Raw genomic sequence first — 19,874 nt, 5'->3', positions numbered from 1 at the left:
CATTAAAACCCGCTTACAGCAAATCCAATCAAGAGCATATATCTGCATTGCAAAGCGCACATTTTAAATCTTGTTGTTAAGTTCACTATTCTGTAAGTCAGTTGATATGGTTTCTTTTAGGATTCTCAGCTGTATTGTTGACTTGCTGTGTCATTACAATAAACCCTATTCATCCGAACATTGAACATGTTGTAGGTACCAGTAATCAACTCAAAAATCTGTAGTATAACTTAGTGTAAGGCATATTAACATTATTATCATGAAGTAAAATAAAACAACAGTTACTGCTTTTATTTTTGATAGATTCTTTTTTTCAAATTGCAAAACTTCAACAGCTTCTGGGTGGCTGCGCCCAACCAGACCCCCTGCCTCGGTTATAACAGAAGGCAAGCTACGCCACTGACATGTCCCTTTATCCATGTTATCTGTTGGTCCCAGATGATTCAACGTTCAATAACTCATTCATAATCTATTTATAGATATAAAATTCCCTTTTAGAGCCTTTTATTACGCATGCGCTGACGTCATTTCGTTGTGCATTTCCTCTTTAAACAGACGAGGTTAACATCAATCGTCAAGATGAACTTAATATGAGTGTAGAGCATTATTTTGCAGTAGGATTAGCCATTGTTATTGTAGGAGGATGGCTTTTCGATTGGCTTATGCACACAGTAGCTATAATATACGGGTAAGACCTTACATTTCAGACGGGGATATATCATGCCGGGTGCGACTCCGCCCTCTTATCCGCTTTTTAAATGTCATGTTTATACAAATACATGTAAACCAGTACTTTAGACAAGTTTTCAGTGATCATGATTGTCAACTCAAGCTAAATAAGTTTAATATTGAAACGTAATGGATACAGCATATTCATTGAAAGGAGGATATTCTGTCAGAATGGATCTTTAAAAAATACCCCCCCCCCTCCAACCAAACAAAAACCCACATACATGTAAGACTTTATTACATGATAACGTGGAAAGTAAACGAGTACAGATTGTAGATTTCGTGGAGTAGCAATTCTTTTCATCAAAGAATGCTGACTTATCACTTTTGAGATTCTTAGTCAGAAGTTGTCAAAAATTCTGACTGTCGTAATTTTTTATTCCAGCACACACTCCCACCCCAGACAAGTAAATATATATCATGTATATGTTCCAACTACTTAATAACTATTTTCTGTAATAGCACAACCAGTAGGCACAAGTAAAAAAAATTCTATGCCAAGTAGATTTTGTATAATACTAGTACTTGTCATGCTTGTCAAGGACAAGTAAAGAATTTAGATAGACAATATTTTATTGGCACAAACGCATTGCCATAAATGGTAATGACCAAATGGATAAACATGGTAGTAAAATGCAAACAATTATGTGAATATAAAAAACATGTATAATGAAAATCTATTGCAATAGACATGATAGATTACAAATGTACTTCTCGCATTAAAACAATTTGTTACGAAAGAGGAAGATAGTTTTAGTGCTGTGTAAGATTTATTATTGAGTATACACTTTATTTTATAATTATCGCACAAAGGAGTGTTACTTATTTTGGAAATTTTGAATTCAAAAGTCTCTCTACTCTCTAGATCTGATATTGGAGTACCATCTACAATGTAGTAGCATGTGCTGTTCATTTTCAATTTCACCACTTTTGCAGATTTCTTTTACTCCTGGGCACTTTTAAATATCAACCTCTTTTAATGGCAAGGTTATGAACACACTCTTAATTTACACAATGAGGATCGATCTGATTTATTTCTTAAAGCATCAACATAAGCTGCACATTTACTCATTTTGTAAACACTCTGGAAAAATGTTAATTTTGGAGATGCTGAAATATTTGAGACATATATATTGCCACACGCTGGCTGACAAGTATTGTAATTCAATTCTTGCCAAAAAATCAGTTGATTTGATGTTACAATTTACATACATAGGCATCAACAAAGTGTATAGACTTGCCAGTTGAAACTAATTATTAGACGACATCTTACATTCTATTTTATTGAAGAAGAAAAAATTGATTTGTCATCCCGTCTAAATTTTATATTTATAATTAATGATTGACATGTCAGTTAACTATCATTTCAAATTTAGTACCTTTATTCACATACATGTACCATGCACATAATGCATACTGACAGGCATGGTGTACATATGAAGGCTTTCTTGATTAAAGGTGTCTAAAACACTAAGTCATTAAGTTTGGGTTAGGTAATAGAATTATAGATACATCATGTACCACCTAAAATAATGATTTTTTTTTTCACATTGATTAGACATGTACATGTAAAAAGAATTGATGTTTTGATTATATTTAAAATTGATCAATTATCGAACATATTTAATCAGTTATAGTTATAAAAGATAAAAAAAGTCACTAAATGTGTTTTTTTTTATAGAAACCTTTAAAATTTTGATATCTCTTTGAAAATGTAAGGATTGCTCTCTCTCAAACTTTAATGAACTTCCATAAAAGAATTGGTAATTTCAATGGGGTCTTTTCTTTACACATGACACATACTGGTCCCTATGAATCAACGTGATCAAGTTCATCAAAAATGAGGAAACAAATTAAATGAATATTCCAAGGGTATTGTAATATTGAGGAAGTACTTTTCACTACTCTCCATTATCAACTTGATTTGATACTTCAATATTTGAAGTTTATAAACAGGACTTGTAAATTACCCTGACCTGTTTGATTGAATGATATGAACATGATAACTATTACATTTTGTCAGAACTTAAAACATACATGTATTTTACTAACTTTTTGAGATAGTGATAGAACTAAGGACAAAAAAAAATCAAAAGAGAAAAGTCTTATCCCTTTAACATATTTAACAAAAAGAGGAAAAAGTAAATTTTAGAACAAGACAGTCACAGATTGTTGTATATTTAGTCAATTGACAAAAGAAATGTATAATTTTATTTTAACTGTCATGACCATGATGACTGTATTGATACAGATCAATCATATAGATAATGATAAGATACAATGACGTAGATCCATCTGTTATGTCTATATAGATATTTTCCCACACAAGATTTAACAAAGTGATAACAAAATCTATTGGTCAAATTTACCTGTAAAAACCAGTTTTCTCCAGAGGGCCTTTCTCCTTAATTAATTAACTACAAAAAAAATGTACATGTATCATCATTATTTTATAGTTTCAACACCTTGTTAATTTAACAAGGTGTGGGAAACTATAAACATATTATTATATGTTTAACATGTGCAGTGTTCATTGTTGGTGTCAGATTATATTAAATGTGTAAATATAGAATTATGTTTTTTTTTATACCTACAGTACTATGCATGTTCATGATGTTGGTGATGTACATGTAAATTTTTCACCTTGTGTATGTCTTCATCATACACCTAACCCTACAATTACACGTTTAACACCTTTTATGACAGTAATGTAACAGACATTTCATTTACAAATGTATTTATCAGACTAGAAAGGAAACTTCAGACTGGCTGATAGTATCTTTTCAGCTTGTAACAATTGCCAAAGGGAACAAATCACAAAGTTCAAAGTTCATTTTTTGGCCACAAATATTTATAAATTGACCCAGGTTACCTTTCACTTTAGCAAATTGTAAATTTCAAATTAATTCATACATTCATAAACAAATGTTTTCCACAAGGACAAGACAACCTTTTCATCCCAACTTCATTTATGTCTAACTCTTAACTCTAAGCTTATTCCCTTGAAAGGAGACAGATTCAAATGGAAGTTGTTCCTAAATTTGATCACTTGGAGATCTATAACTATATGTATAAAAATAAGAACATGTGGAAAGATTACCAATGAGACAACTATCCACCAGTTGTAATGAAGTGGATGTAAGCAATCATATATATACATGTTATCGCTATTTTGTGCATTTTTCCTTTCAAATTGATTTTTTTTTTTTTTTTTGTGTGATAATTTTTCATATTTTTCTGGCTCGAGATAGAAAATTGATGCTAGAAATTGAGGGCACATGTGACATTGTCAATGTAAACATCAATGACGTCACAGGCAAAATAGCGATAAACAGATTATAGGCAACAGTACGGCCTTCAACGATGAGTAAAACCCATTCTGTAATGTCTGCTGTAAAAGTCCTGTTAAACCAGTTAAAAAGAGATGCCTGTACATGTACAGTATCTTATCATATAACAATAAGTAAAAGTGTAATAAAAAATTAACTGATACTTCCATTCTAAATGACTGTTTTGAATTTTACTTGCAAAATATCACAAAATAAGTTGTCACTGTTTACATGGTTAACCATGTTAACAGGTTATGCCAAAATATGTCTCTGTTCTTTTAAAATGAATTTGTCTGCCTGGTTTACCTACCCCTGAGTGAAATTTTCTAGATCAACATATCTACATTTGTGTACATGTATACTAAATTAAGAATAACTTCATGATCAGCTGCTGTTACTCAGTTTTTGATACACCAGTTTCTGATTTCTATAGGGTAAATTACATAATAAGCTGTTACAATAAGTTTTTTGGTCTGTGATAGTTACTATGGTCACAAATATAAATAGATTCCGACCTACATCATACATGTTTGTAGTAAATACATATTAATAACTTAACTTTTGAAAATAAGATAAAACTGTGGATGATTCAGTAAAAATATACCAGATCTAAATTTTCTTAAACATTTTAAAGAATAAATTTTCACTGATTCCTAAATTTTGGTTTCAGAATGAATGTTGCAACTAATAAATTTTTAAGGGGCTTCATGCCTGTTATTGTTTAGAAACATCACAATTTTTGTTTTCTTTACAAAAGCAAGAAATGACAGTTTTTCAGCCAAAGTTGAAAAAGAACCAGAAGAAGTCTATGTACATGTATGTTAATGTATTGAAAAATTTTGCTTAATAAATTGGGAGTTTGGGGGAGTCATTAATGTCCTTTAAAAAAATAAGTTTTTCATGATTTTAGTAATGTATTATCGTATGTATTTATAATACATGTAATACGTAAGAATTTAGTTCTGTGACGTGAATGGCACAAAAATGTATACCGTCATGACAAGGTTGGTCAATTGCACTCATAAATAGCAACAGTTAAACATCTTTATCGTGTTATTTGATATGCATGGTTTAGTAACATCATGAACGTGGTCAATGTCAATAGTTCGTAACCATCACAAACATTAAATAAAATTTGAATCAGTCTTAAAAATGTAATTGATTTGAGTATAACTTATCAACCTTTTTATCACTATATTGACTGTAGGCAGGTAACAATACTATCATAGAAATGTACCTGAATAATACATACGTATATTTTACTCGTAGGTGTTTTATCTCAACTGCATAGTTCAATAGCTTTACTATTCACTTTATAACACATATATATATATGTCAATTTAATTAACATGTAAATAAAATTAGTTAAGTGTAATTGAATTTTTAATCAATGATAGACTACATCAGCTGATGTAGGATTTTTTAAAATCTTATATACATTGTATATATATATATATCATGCTTATGAATTGAATGTGTTCATCATACATGTATATCTGCTAAAAGATGTTGTAATAAAATTTTTATTTCATATAATGAAGTTTTGTTAAATTTCAATATTTTTACAAATGCATGACTATAACACGGAATTTGAAATATGTATATATATATATAGACGGGAAAGGAAATATGGGTTCTAAAACAGCTCATAACCAAGCCAGTAATCTGTTTCACAGATGATGACGAATATGTTCCAATTGTCATAACTACAATCTCGTCCCCTTTCCCCCGAATGTGACCTACTGATAGACATATCACTGGGTTTGTACTTACATGAGCAACACGACGGGTGCCACATGTGGAGCAGGATCTGCTTATCCTTCTGGAGACCTGAGATCACCCCAGTTATTCACTTATTGGTGGGTTTCCTGTTGCTCAGTCTTTGGTTTTCTATCTTGTTTTGTGTACTGTTGTTTGTTTGTTTGTCTTTTTCTTTTTAGCCATGGCGTTGTCAGTTTATTTGTGAGTTTGAATGTCCCTTTGATATCCTTGGCCTCTCTCTTGTCAGTCCAATAAAATTTTCCACTTACAAGTGGCCAATTAAGCCATATAAATTTAGATTGAGTTGCGAGTTTGAACCCCACACATGGCATGGGAGGTGTGTTTAGCCTCAATCTTGAATTCAATGGACTAGGATTGTCCAGTTTTCCTGTCGTAGGTCGTACATGGATCTTTATTCCTTCACCTATAGAAAATAGCGGTCATGAAATAGTCAATTGTGCTGAAAGTTGTGATAAACACCAACAATCAATTAAAAAAATTGGTAGAATCTCATTAAAATCCATTTTCTTGAGCTTATTAAGAAAAAGGAAAGCAATTTTAATATACTGACAGATGTGTTAAACCACAAACTCAGACACATGATAAAGGCTGACATTAAATCATATTCCATACATTATACAGTACCAGGGTGCACGTGATCATTGAGCATTCAAGGACAAATTCAACATGAGTACATGCAATGACATGGGTTATTTCTAAATGTTTTGTAATTTTAATTCAATACATGAAGGACATGAAGGAAGTTTAAAAAAATATTTTAGAAAATTTTACAGTTCTATTTTATGAAATTGAATTGCAAATGATGAATGTACTGTGTCATTGTCTTTAAAGTGTTGACTTGAACTTTGATCCTTTGTGAAATACATATAATGGTCAGGGAAGAAGGAAGGGATAGCTAAGGGTCTGGATGGGGTTTACATAATAGAGCAAAATGGGCAAAAAGTGCAGAATAAACATGATAAAGGCGCCAAAAAATATATAATAGAAAAAGTAGACCCAAAAAATGCAGAATAGAGAATAAGTGGGTGCTTATAAAGAATAGAGAATAATGGGCACAAAATATAAAGAATAGAGAAAAATGATCTTAAAATTAAAGAATAAAGAAATGAAGGACCCCCATCAAGATCCTCATAGCTTTTGACATACATTTGTACATGTTAGATGTAGGAAGTTTAACAATGATAATACCAATTGCAAATAAAAGACAAAAGTACAATGTAGAAGTCCATATAATAAATAAAACTTTTCCTCAAATTATATTTAAGCCACATTAATGCAGAAGGTCATCTTAAAAAAAATAATCCTACAGTCACATCCAAATTTTTCTAAAACAGTTGTATACTGAAATCAAAATATCTTTTTTAGTATTAAAAAATCAGTGGGGAGAAAGAAGGAGGGGATGGGGGGTGATGATATTTGAGAATTTTTATTATTATTATATGAGTAATTGACTCTCCTAGAAACATAATAATGTTGCATCGGCTATCGGAAATTGAAAAAAGATACATGTGTATGCAGTAATTTTAAATAACTTTAAAAGTAAATTAACTTTGCAAATTTCAAAACAAGCAAGTGGAAATCTATTTCAACAAATAAATAAATGTTGGTTTAAACAATTTATCAAAAACTTAAAGAAAACGATGACTTAGTGAATTTAAAGAATTTTCACACAGTAGATAACATTTGCGTAAATCGTCTTTTATGTAAGATGGTATGGTACAGTAAATATGAATGATATTTTGTCATAGATATTTATTACAATTTTTTAAGAAGGTTATTGCTCTCAATATGCATCTATTTAACTTTAAACTGGGTGACCCAGCATGATTTTTTTCACGTTGTGTATGGAAGAATGAAATAATCATAAATAATAATAGATTTATCTTTCCATGGTATTTAAAATTTCCAATACATTAAATGATTCTTGTTTTGGTTTTACTTACGTCTCTAGGAACATAGATATGTGTTTTGATAAACATGAGTGGCCTTTATAGATATGTACTTTATACAAGGACTAGACACTTAAGTCATGATTTTAGTAAAACATGTATATCAAAATTCGTTAAATCAATTACTGGATAACTGGTATTTATCATCATTAATCTTTGAGTGTGTGAGTCCTGTAAATCGGGAATAAATTCAAAATGACAGTGTACATGCCTTATCGGAATTCTCCAAATCTTTTTTTTAAGCTTGGTGGTTTTTAGGACCACCACGACTACAAATCTGGTGGTCCTCTGTACATGTTTGCAGTTAAAATTTTTGCTATCAATTATTTCCGTAGGTAAAAGTTAAGATTAGGTTGACATTATATGGTTCCATACTAAAGGAGATGGTTCACTAACTCTTAATTTTGGCCCTAAATCTGAAATTTTTTAACTGCGATGATGATGTGAAAATTTTCTGAAAACATACGTAAAGATACTCAATTGTTTCAGTTAAAAAGTAAATTTAACCAATTGCGTCATAACTGATGTACTTGTGATGTCAAAAATATAGGTTGAATTTGTAAGTACCTGATATTTTGCACAATTTGGCAAATTTTATGACAGTTTTCTGAAAAATTAACAGTGGTGCCACCCCTTGCCACAAATGATTTTGCTAAAATATTTTGAATATACCATACTCTTTACTTTTGAATCAAATTTTCAATGGGCAAGGGTTGGTTCCACATATATAATCCTGAAATAAGGTCGAAAAAGATGACAAATTTCTGGAAAAATGGACTAAAATGAAATCTATTTTTTTCAAGCTATGATATTTATAATAAATGAAGCAGATATACAATTTTTATTGAAGGACCTGCCTGAATTTTGGTGGTAAGGACCAACATTACCTCCACTTTTAGAGAACACTGCCACATACAAAAGCAACATAATAGGGGAGGGGTAGTTGTCTTGTACCAACTACCGAAAATAGGGGGGGAGTAAGCCTATGCTGCATCTTTACCCGACCAAAAAATACACACAACCTTGCACTCACTTCTCAGTTTAATTTTAATAGGAAAATCAAATAATTGAATGATTTACAAAATATAATGCTATATCATTGTGTGTAAGACCGTTCACTTATATATCATAACTTCACGTTATTATTTTTATATTTTTTTCATCATTTTGCTTGCAATTTGTTCTTTTCTTCCTGTCTGCAATCATTGGCAATTGATACCAAATACAAAAAGACCCACATGTAGTTTAAATGTTCACTGTTAAAAAACTCATGGTCAAACCCAGTCAAAAATTATATATTTATAAGTTACTTGCACAGAATCAAAATATTACTATAGTGTCACTACTTTTGTACTGACATTTTTAGAAAAAGTTACAGGCCCACAGAAATCTTCTCTTGGCCAGTGCTGAGTCCCATCCTGCTTAGTGTTGTTTTTATCTTATTGATGAAGCAAATTTTGATCCTTTAAAATTATTTAAACACGAGGATACATCTTCTTGCATATGGGATGAGACTTGTTTTGTTATGGCGGAACAAACGATATTTTAATTCTGTATTTATCATCAATTTGACTTAATGCTTGAGAAGCAGGGACAGAAGATATTTTATTTTTTTTCATCCATTTAACTTCATGCATGAGGAGGGACAGAAGATATTTTATATTTTTCATCCATTTAACTTCATGCCTGAGAACATTGAGAAGAATCATCACTTTAAAATGATCATTATTGCTTTTAAACGATGAATTAATCATTGTTGTCACATATATAAGAAAGAAGAAGGTGTTTATAGTATTGGAAATATATACATGTAGATCCATAGAAATCAGTTTATAACATAATTTATGGTAAATTTATCATGATTTAATTCAAATATTGACATGTACATGTATACATTTGAATTGAACAAGTCGAAGGAGCTAAGAAAATATTGACATTGTACATATGTATGAAATATCTGTCTAAGGTTTCCCTATGGTACTCACATGTACTGACATGTACATATATATCCTAATTACAGTGCTGACCCCTGGTCATCTTATTTGGATTCTTTTATCATGTTTTTCTTTGTTATTATAAGTTTAGAGTGCTGTTTTGATTAGAAATATTCATTGATTCCTTGCCTCCAAACATATTTTGATATACATGTATCTTCGCAGAATAGATCTTAGAACATTGTTTCAAAACTAATTACATGTTACTAAACATGCTAAAGGCACAAAATAAACATGGTAAAGATAAAAAAATTACAGAGAATTTTTTATTTTTTCATCAGAAACTAAACTTTAAGTGGTACTAGTACTATTAATTATGAATATATGGGATTTATCAATCATTTCACTTGGCAAACCAAATATTTCTGTCAGAGTTTTACTGATTATATATATCTGTCAGTTGTACATGTTGTAAACATAGATTTGTGTTGATGAAACCATGGAAATACATGTAGGATGTAAATGATCAAAAATTCAAATTTGTTATAAATTATTCAAAAAGTATTGTGTTTCATTATGCTAATTAATGTTTATTTCATTAAATATTTTTATTTTCAGAATACGACGTTTACATCGACAACTCCCTACACCTTCCCCGGAAGACCTCCCGGGAGTATCTATCATAAAGCCTCTTGTTGGTGTTGACCCCCATCTGTATGCAAACTTAGAATCTTTCTTCAAATTACAATATCCTAATGTAAGTATATCATGTATATACAGATGTGGTGTTTACTGTTTATATATATATAATTAGGTTCTGGTGATACATGCATGTACTGATCATGTGGTGTTTACTGTTGAGGTGGTACAGGAGTACTTCAGTGTTCTCCTTGCACATTTGAAATACAATCCTGGTAAACAGGGAATTTTGTAATGCCATCTTGTTTCTAGAAATAATATAGCTTTACATCCATAAAATGCATAACACAATATAATAATAATATCACATTTGCATAATGCTTAAAAGGCCCTGTGGAGAACACTGGGTCACTCAAAGTATGAAAAAATTATAGATTTAATAAAAAATACATTTTGAAAATTGTTTTGTACTGTGTACATGTATTATATTGTTATTTCATAAATTTTGATGAAAGGTATTGACTGATTGTTAGTGAGACATTGAGAAAATTTACTTTGTTTTTTATATCCCTCGAAGCACAAAATTGATATTGACATGATATTGACATGTTGAGAAACTTGAAAAAATGCTGAACTTCAAATCTTACATGTCTTATATGTACATATTTATATACATGTATTGCATATTATATTTATGTCCTATCTAAAGCAATATTTAACCGAATTTATGAAATGTCCTTTTAAGTAAATAATTTTATCACATAAAAGGTAAATAATCGTAATAATGGCCGTGGTCTGACACATGTACTATCTATCAACTTATTGCATGACAGTTTAACTTTATGTAGTACTGTCTGACGATTGTTTATCGTATTTTCCCAATGTTTACATGAAGATAACATATTTTTCAAATCCATCATCATGAAAAACAGCTATCAATCTATATTTAGGTCACTGTTTGTGTACATGTATTTATATACAAATGCATTCATTATACATGAATAAATATAATATACATGTACATGTACTGGTATTTTAAATTAATTTGTTTACAGTTTTGTATATGGAAAGATAGTAGGGCCCATTATGTTGTTGAGTCTTTACCTCCTTTAGTCTATCTTGTTTCATGTTTGAATTTTGCTTTAAGGTATTTTTCTATGAAGCTTTGGTCACATCACCTTGAAACAAAATACACATGTTCATTATCAAGTCGTCAGTTCATACGCCAGCCAGATCAAACCAAGTCGTTGGTTCATACCCCAGCCTGAGCCAGGTCAAACCAAAGTCGTTGGTTCATATCCCAGCCAGGTCAAACCAAAGTCGTCGGTTCCTTCCCCAGCCAGGTCAAACCACAGGTCAAACAAAAGTCGTTTGTTCATACCCCAGCCAGGTCAAACCAAAGTCATTGGTTCATACCCCTAGCCAGGTCAAATCAAAGTTGTTGGTTCATACCCCAGCCAGGCCAAACCAAAGACTGTAAAATTTGTATTTGCTGCTTACCTCTAAGCACGCAGCATTTAGTATTAAGGGCAAAGACTGGTCGGCTCGGGGTCAGAATAATGTGTCTGAGTAGGGTGACATGTCTTCTTGTGGACTGTTACCTTGTGAACTAGTACATTAAAAATCCCACTTAGGGTGTAGGTCTAGTACACAACAAAGCAGGGTTCATATTAACATACCAATAATATGTTCTCATCCTGAATATGCATTTAATTTGCCACTGGATGTTAAACATCCATCATTATCATGAGAAATGTGGCCTCTAATCACCACCAATCATTTTTACTTCACAGTCATTCACTTATAATTAACGTAAGAGGGACATTCCTATTGGGAAAGGTATCAACTAAGAGTTGACTCCCCTTAATCATTTGACAAGGTACACTACCATGACTACAGGGTAGTTACAATGTATCTGCAGAAGAAAATAAATGTTATAAAAAGTTTAGTTTTTATATTTTTTCTTTTCAGTTTGAAATTTTATTTTGTGTTCAAGATGAAAGTGACCCTGCCATAATGATTGTTCAGAAATTGATGGAACTTTATCCTAAAGTAGACGCTAAATTATTTATAGGTAATTATACATAGTTTTTATAAAGCTGAAATCGAACTTGTTAGTTGCTTTTAGGCTTCAGCAATCATGGTTGTTAAGAATGGTAAATGTTTGAATTTGGTATCTATGGTTTGTTTATAACATTATATGCAAGCCGGGGCATCATCTGTGTACCATGGACACATTCTCCATTTATTCTATTATGATGTGAACTTATTATTTATTTACATTCCGAATAAGGGTTTTGAAAACTCTTGACCCTAATTTCACATTTTATAGAACATACAAATTTAATATGAATAGGGCATGGTGTCCTATGAACCCAGATTCTTGTTGTTTTTTACACAAGTTGAATGAGAAATAGTCGTGTGAATCTTATTATGATGTATTTCCCATTTGGTAATAGTGGTAAACATTTTAATTAAAGTTTAAAAGCTCAATATCATGAATATTTGACTGAGACATAAAACAGTTATATAGGAATTGAATTACATACATGAAGAGTAACTCTTTGTTCGATTGCTTTTGGTGAACCTGCGACATTTTTGTCGCGAAAGTGAGACATAGCCATCCTAGATACTGTCATAGGCGGTGGCGTCAACATTTAGGTTTAGTCTGTGGTTATAGTTTTTTTCGACATCAATAACTTTGTCAAACCTTCATGGAATTTTAGGAAATTTGGACAGAAGCTTGTTTATGACCAAAATACAGTATCCAGAGCAAAACTTGGAAATATTTATTTTCATTTTTACTGTATTTTGCTGCTAAATGGACTTAACTTTTTTTACAGTTAACATTCAGATTTAATCTGAGGTTAAAGTTTTTCAGTCATCAATAACTTTGTCAAACCTTTATGAAATTTTTGACAAAAGCTTTTTTATGACCAAAAGACAGTGTCCAGAGCAAAATTTTGAAAATAAATGATAAATGGACTTAGTTTACCTTTAACAAATAGATACAGTCTGGGGTTAAAGTTTGTTACACATCAATTTCTTTATCAAACTTTTTTAACTTTGCAATATTCCCAATTCTGTACTGCTGGATTTGCTTAGAGTAAGAATTGCTCATAGATAGAATTCAAACAATGCAAACCATTTATTCACAGTACTACTAAGATAACTTTGAAAACAATTATTTAACAGCAAAAACACATGAGAAATAGTGGAGATACAACACTATGAAAATATTTTTCTCGGAACAAACTTGATAAATCAGCCATTATAATCCAATGGGAGTGTGGAGATAAAACAATGTAGCTCTGACAAAAACTGGTAGAGTGTAGATATCTTGTATTATAGTTGTATAAGGAGCTAGACTATTGATCTTGGATCTCAAATATATAGCTATCTCCATTTTTATCAAAAGTGGACATGTAGCACTATAAGATTCACACGACGAAATGTATATGAAATATGAATTAAATAACAATCACTTTCTAGAAGTCAGAGAAATATATTTAACTCAATCAGTTAAAGTTGTTTGTAATGCCAGTACAATGTACAAATGATGTACATGTATACAAAAAATCACATAGAACAGTTATACTTATTTACACAAAAATTATATACTTAAAAATCTTTGCTTGTATAGTGCTCTGTGACAATGGTGCAATGTTGTGTCTCTAAAATTATCTAGCCAGGTGCAGATCCAGGTTTTTGGAAAAGGGGGACCCCCTGACAAGCCAGTGTTTAGAGTGATACTTGTAAAAAGTCTATGCATTTATCCCCCAATGTTTAGAGTGATACTTGTAAAAAGTCAATGCATTTATCATGTTATGAAGCCCCATAAGGAGGGCATCTCTGCTAGCATGTATATAGATACATGATCACTGAGGAGAATGGAATCAACAACTGCATGATATGTACATAGGTAAATTATGTCTTGTACTCTTATTATTCTTGTGATATATTATATGCTTACTGTTTTATTTATCAACCCCCCATTGGGTTATAACTGCAACTATTTGAATAGATATATTTATCCCAGAGAAGTCAGTATTTCTGCTTCTTAGGCCACCCTTAAGAAATTCTTTATTTGATGTGGCCTTCCCATGCCTTGTAGGGTTGGATACATGTAGATAAGTAGGGATTTTTTTTTGAAAAGATTTGCATCATAAAATTTTTAGGGTAGGCTGCTTTTTAAGGTGGGGTGGTAGCTAGGCAACATCAAACAATTTAAATTTTATTTTTGGCCTTAAATTTCAACGGGATTGGATCCTTTTTTAATAGATCTTTTAAGTTTAGGTTTACAAGATTGCTTTGTATTTTTATTTTATGTTTTGAAATATATCTTTTTATAATTAGCTTGTATCACTAGTTTTCAGTTAGCTTACATGTATCTTGTTCTAATAAGATGGTTTGTCACAATTATCATTAGTTTTTTTATGTTCCCGCCAATGCTTGGCTAAGTCATTTAGTGTTGTCAAGTTGTTGGAACTTTTTTTGATTATAATACAAAAATGTTGTTTGCTGTATGTATACATGCACATATCTTTGGTTTTTTTTTGTACATGTTACATAAGAAATGTATATATACATGTATATCATGTACATGTATATACATGTGTATGTGTGAAATGATGAGCTATAGGTTGAGTTTTGTTCTGGGTGACTAACTTTTCACAGAAATTCTTCAAGATGTCAATCCTATTGATATTTACACTTAGGGACACAGGTTTAAATTGGAATACCTATAAATAAATTTGATCTTAAGAAAAAAATTTGGCATACATTGTAAATGCAATTATAATAAACATGTAAACGCTGAAAGAAAAATTATGCATCCATTTAAAAAGAATTTATAATCTAGTGGGCACTGTCATGACTGTACAGAAAAACATGTAGAATGTCACATTAAAAATGGTATTTGTTGAAATTTTTGACAGGATAATATTATTCCAGTAAACATGGTAAGCTTCTGATGTTAACACAGATTGTGTTCTTCTTTTCAGGTGCTTTTTCTGGTGAAAACTTACACATTCTGTTTGTAGTTTTTTTCTTTGCACAATATAACATTTTTCACTTTTCATTAGGAGTTTTAGGAGGGGTAGAAGGACATTTTTAGGTCCTTTGGGATTTGCCCTTTCATTTTGCGGGAAGTTGGGATAGGGCCTTTATTTTCATGGGAATTCGGGATTTACACTTTTCGAAACTCAGGAATTAATGATCAATTTTTCTGGGTCCTGAAAAAAACGTTATATATTTTCGGAAATTTTGGATGACACCCACTCCTACCACCCCTCTTTGAGCAGTGGAATAAATGTAGAACCTCTTTGAGCAGTGGAATAAATATAGAACATTTTGCAGTGAAGAAAATTGTTGCACTTTTAGATAAACTTAACATCACTCAGATTCTATTCTTTATATCATAGAATTGTAATTAAAATCTTAAATGCTTTATTCAGTTATTGTGTTGTAACATGTATCTTGTGTTGTAAATATTCATTAGTGTATGTGCTGATATCATTGGTTTTCAAGATACCGGTAGCCTTGAAAACCAAATCTGGAGAATAAAGAATTATGTTAAAAAATTATTGATATTGAAAGGAATAAATTTAAAACTTGGAGAATTTTACCATTATTGTCCGCAATCAGGTATGCGAAAATTTTAGTGAAAAAAAATTTCAGTGAGTTTTGGGCTGACAGCATTTAATTTTTGCCCTGTAGTATAATTTGGTACATTTAGTCCTTGTGAGGTAAGAATCGAATAGATTGATTGATTGATTGATTGATTGATGTTTATAAAGTCACTTTAGCACTATTGATCTATTTCGTGGTGGTCAGTTTTTATTGGTTGAGAAAATTGTAGTGCCCCCAGAGAACAACCACCCTTCAGTAAGAAAACTGACAATACTAGTACTAGTCAATTAAGATTGGAGTCGAAAGCACCAACCTTGATGGGATTGGAACTCACAACCTCAGAATTGACAGGCTGGTGAAACAGGGGTTCTGACTACTTAGACCACTCGGCCCCCGGAATGGAATAATTGACAATATAAGATATAATGATCATTGTTACCTCTCTTCTGAAGTTCTGTTCGATATTATTCTTACAAAAATACATGTACATTTTACTTATAATCATAGTATGGAAATTGTATATATAACTAAGTAGATTTGTGACTGTGTTTTTACTAATACAAATACTTGACATATATATTTGTTTTTTCTATTTCTGTGTGTGCATACATAGATATAATACTTGCCTATTAATCCATGCTGCCAATATGTGTTGTCTAATTATACAGTTGACACTGAACTTGTTTTATGTTCAGAAACACATCATATGAAAATAAATAATCTGTTTCTGAAATCAGATCCAGTATAGTGTTTCCATTTGCCTATATACATGATATATATCAGGTTAGTTGCCATTTGTCAAAGTTGTTTTAGCAGCATTTAGCTAGTGGTTGTACAAAAAGAACATTTCTATCAAGAACAATACTGGTAAAAATATAATTTTCCCAATTTTTAGGGAAAAATGTTAGAGTGAGCTCTCTATAAAAATTAGGGTATTTCAGAGTACAGTAAACACATATTTTTTTTCAAGGCCTAATTTAGAAAGATATTTGTGTTGTACTACACATAGCATGTTAGTGCTTTTATCATATGGCGACGGAAGCTTTATCAATTGGTCTTCATTAGTCTCTTATACTCATTCTAAACATTTTTGTTTATTTCAGGAATAAAGTATATTTGTCCAAATGGAAAAATAAATAACATGATCAAAGCATATGAAGCAGCCAAGAATGAAAATCTATTGATCTCAGACAGTTGTATTAAAAGTAAGTTTATCTGATGATTGGTATACTGCATACCTGCCTAACTTTTCAAAATCCCATGGGGGATTTTAAGCACAAGAGGACGTAGTGCATACCTATACATGTCATTAATATATTTAATTAGAACATCTGTGGTTTTGAATGAGTATACATGTTCTGTAATGTATTTTTAACTCCTCAAAATTCCTTTTTAAAAGTATTTAGTCTAAATAATTGAGTTTTATAAGGGTCAGGTCAACACCTCTCATGGGAGATATCCCCCACAAAGTAGGAAACTTAGCAGGTCTGGTACTGAGTTGGAACATACACTTAAGATACATTAAAATTATACTTGAATTTATGTCAAATCAGATATTGTTAATTATACTCAATCTGTAAGTTAAAGCTGCATACAATTAACTTCAATATTTTTTCCATTCTTGCAGTGTTTAAATTTATGCTTTAATTCGTGCAACTTCACATTGGTATTGTTTAATTTGTATTAAAGTATTTAGCAGGGGATAATTTTGTGAAATAAATGAAAATAAAGCCAAGGTAAAAATGTCCTCATTTACAGTTCTTACAATGCTGTGGATTCATTGATTTTTGTGGATTGAGGAAAAATTGTATTTTTCGTGGATACTTGATATCGTGGTTTTGACAAAATCTTCATACAAGTATAACATGTATAAGGATAATTTGTACCTCGTTGAACATTTAAATTCACGGTTGACCTATGTCCATAAAATCCACAAAAAATGATATCTTACGAATAATAATGAATCCACAGTATGCTGTAAATAAATCACTTTTGCCGGTGGTTTTATTGATAAACTAACGTAGGTTTAAAATGATAAAAGAATTTTACTCTTTTTGTAATTCCAGGGCCAAATAATGGCTCATACAATACCTCCTCTGATCTAAACACTCTACATGTAACTTTTCTTCTTACATGCCAAAATGATATGATATAGGGTTATTGTTTGAATATTTGTGAATATTGCCCATACATTTTGTAGTCGATTTTATTATTATACCCCACGCAACGAGTTGCGGAGGGTATAATGTTTTTGACCCTCAGTCCGTCATTCCTGTTTCTTGTCATCGCAACTCCTCTCAAACCACGCAACAGAATTTCACGAAACCTTTTTAGATAAAAAGGACATATTATGTAGTTGTGCATATCGACAGGAAATTACGATTCAATTTTTATTTCTAGGAGTTACGCCCCTTTGAACTTATTTGCTTCAATGTACTACTGCAACAGTTTGTCATCGCAACTCCTCTGAAACCACACAACAGAATTTCATGAAACCTTTTTAGATAATAAGGACATACTATGTAGATGTGCATGTAGACAGGAAATTACGATTCAATTTTTATTTCTAGGAGTTGCGCCCCTTTGAACTTATTTACTTTAATGTACTACTGCAACAGTTTGTCATCGCAACTCCTCTGAAACTACACAACAGAATTTCATGAAACCTTTTAAGATAATAAGGACATACTATGTAGATGTGCATGTCGACAGGAAATTACGATTCAATTTTTTTTCTAGGAGTTACACCCCTTTGAACTTATTTGCTTTAAGGTACAACTTCAACAGTTTGTCATCTCAACTCCTCTGAAACCACACAGCAGAATTTCATGAAACTTTGTAGATAATAAGAACATACTACGTAGATGTGCATATCGACAGGAAATTACGATTCATTTTTTTTCTAGGAGTTACGCCCCTTTGAACTTATTTGCTTCAATGTACTTCTGCAACAGTTTGTCATCTCCACTCTTCTGAAACCACACAACAGAATTTCATGAAATTTTGTAGATAAGAAGGACATACTATGTAGATGTGCATATTGACAGGAAATTATTATTCAATATTTTTTCTTATACAATATTTTTTTGTTACACTTATTTAATTTCTCCAATGACAATGTGGGGACGTGGGGTATGTGAGCGTGCTCACTAAGGTTCTTTAATTGCACAAGCTTTTAGGTTGCACTTTGTAAATACAGCTGTTTCACTAACCAAGCCTCTTTTGGGGAGATATATAATACTCAAAGAAATTTTGTTTCGTTTACCTACTGGTTCCCGGATATGATCTCTATGTTTCATCTCGTAGAGACATAACTTGGGAATGTTACCAGTATAAATACACAGTAATAGCGGGTAAATTGAATTCTGAGGAAGACCCAAAGTGAAGGGAGCATGGGGAAGGGTAGTTCAAAATTTTAGTATAAGTTTAAACTCTTAGAAGTTTGAGGCATATAAATGTTGAAAATATGCTGCACAGCCCTATATTTTGACCTTTGAAAAAAATAGTAGTGCATATGAACTTCCATTCTAGGATATAATTTTTTACAAAACTTCATAGTAAAAGTGGCACAGTTTTAGCCATAAAAGGAGTTCCTATGGGAAATTGCATTGTCTATATTTTACAGAAGTGCAACCTTTAGTGCAATGCATATTCTCCAATATCCATGCAATAACCCTTTTATTGTATAATGCAAAGCTTGAACAACTAATTAAAACACATTTTTGTGCACCAAATTGAAGCTTTCTTGACACTAGTGCAATATAATATATTAGTGCACACTATCTTTTGGTTACCAGGTTACGATCTGTATGAAATATTTCGTTGCTATAATTATAAAAACCAATATTGCATGTTAAGTATGTAGGAACCATCAGTATCAT

At 31.4% G+C, this 19,874-nt stretch overlaps 1 protein-coding gene across 1 annotated transcript in view; it reads left to right on the top strand.

Annotated features, from left to right (window-relative positions):
* The first annotated feature begins 523 nt into the window (after positions 1-523).
* LOC127712674 (ceramide glucosyltransferase-like) overlaps positions 524-19,874 on the top strand; it is a 31,150-nt gene continuing 11,799 nt past the window's right edge. Inside the window, exons 1-4 of the mRNA XM_052219264.1 lie at positions 524-688; positions 10,342-10,480; positions 12,334-12,436; positions 17,097-17,198. Of these exons, the coding sequence (XP_052075224.1) occupies positions 591-688; positions 10,342-10,480; positions 12,334-12,436; positions 17,097-17,198 (442 nt within the window). The 5' untranslated portion in view covers positions 524-590. The remainder of the gene's footprint in view (positions 689-10,341; positions 10,481-12,333; positions 12,437-17,096; positions 17,199-19,874) is intronic.

Source organism: Mytilus californianus, unplaced genomic scaffold (genome assembly GCF_021869535.1).
Source record: "Mytilus californianus isolate M0D057914Y unplaced genomic scaffold, xbMytCali1.0.p SCAF_8, whole genome shotgun sequence".
NCBI classification, from domain to species: domain Eukaryota; kingdom Metazoa; phylum Mollusca; class Bivalvia; order Mytilida; family Mytilidae; genus Mytilus; species Mytilus californianus.
The sequence above is the reverse complement of the archived record's forward strand: the minus strand, read 5'-3'. Positions and strand labels throughout refer to the sequence as shown.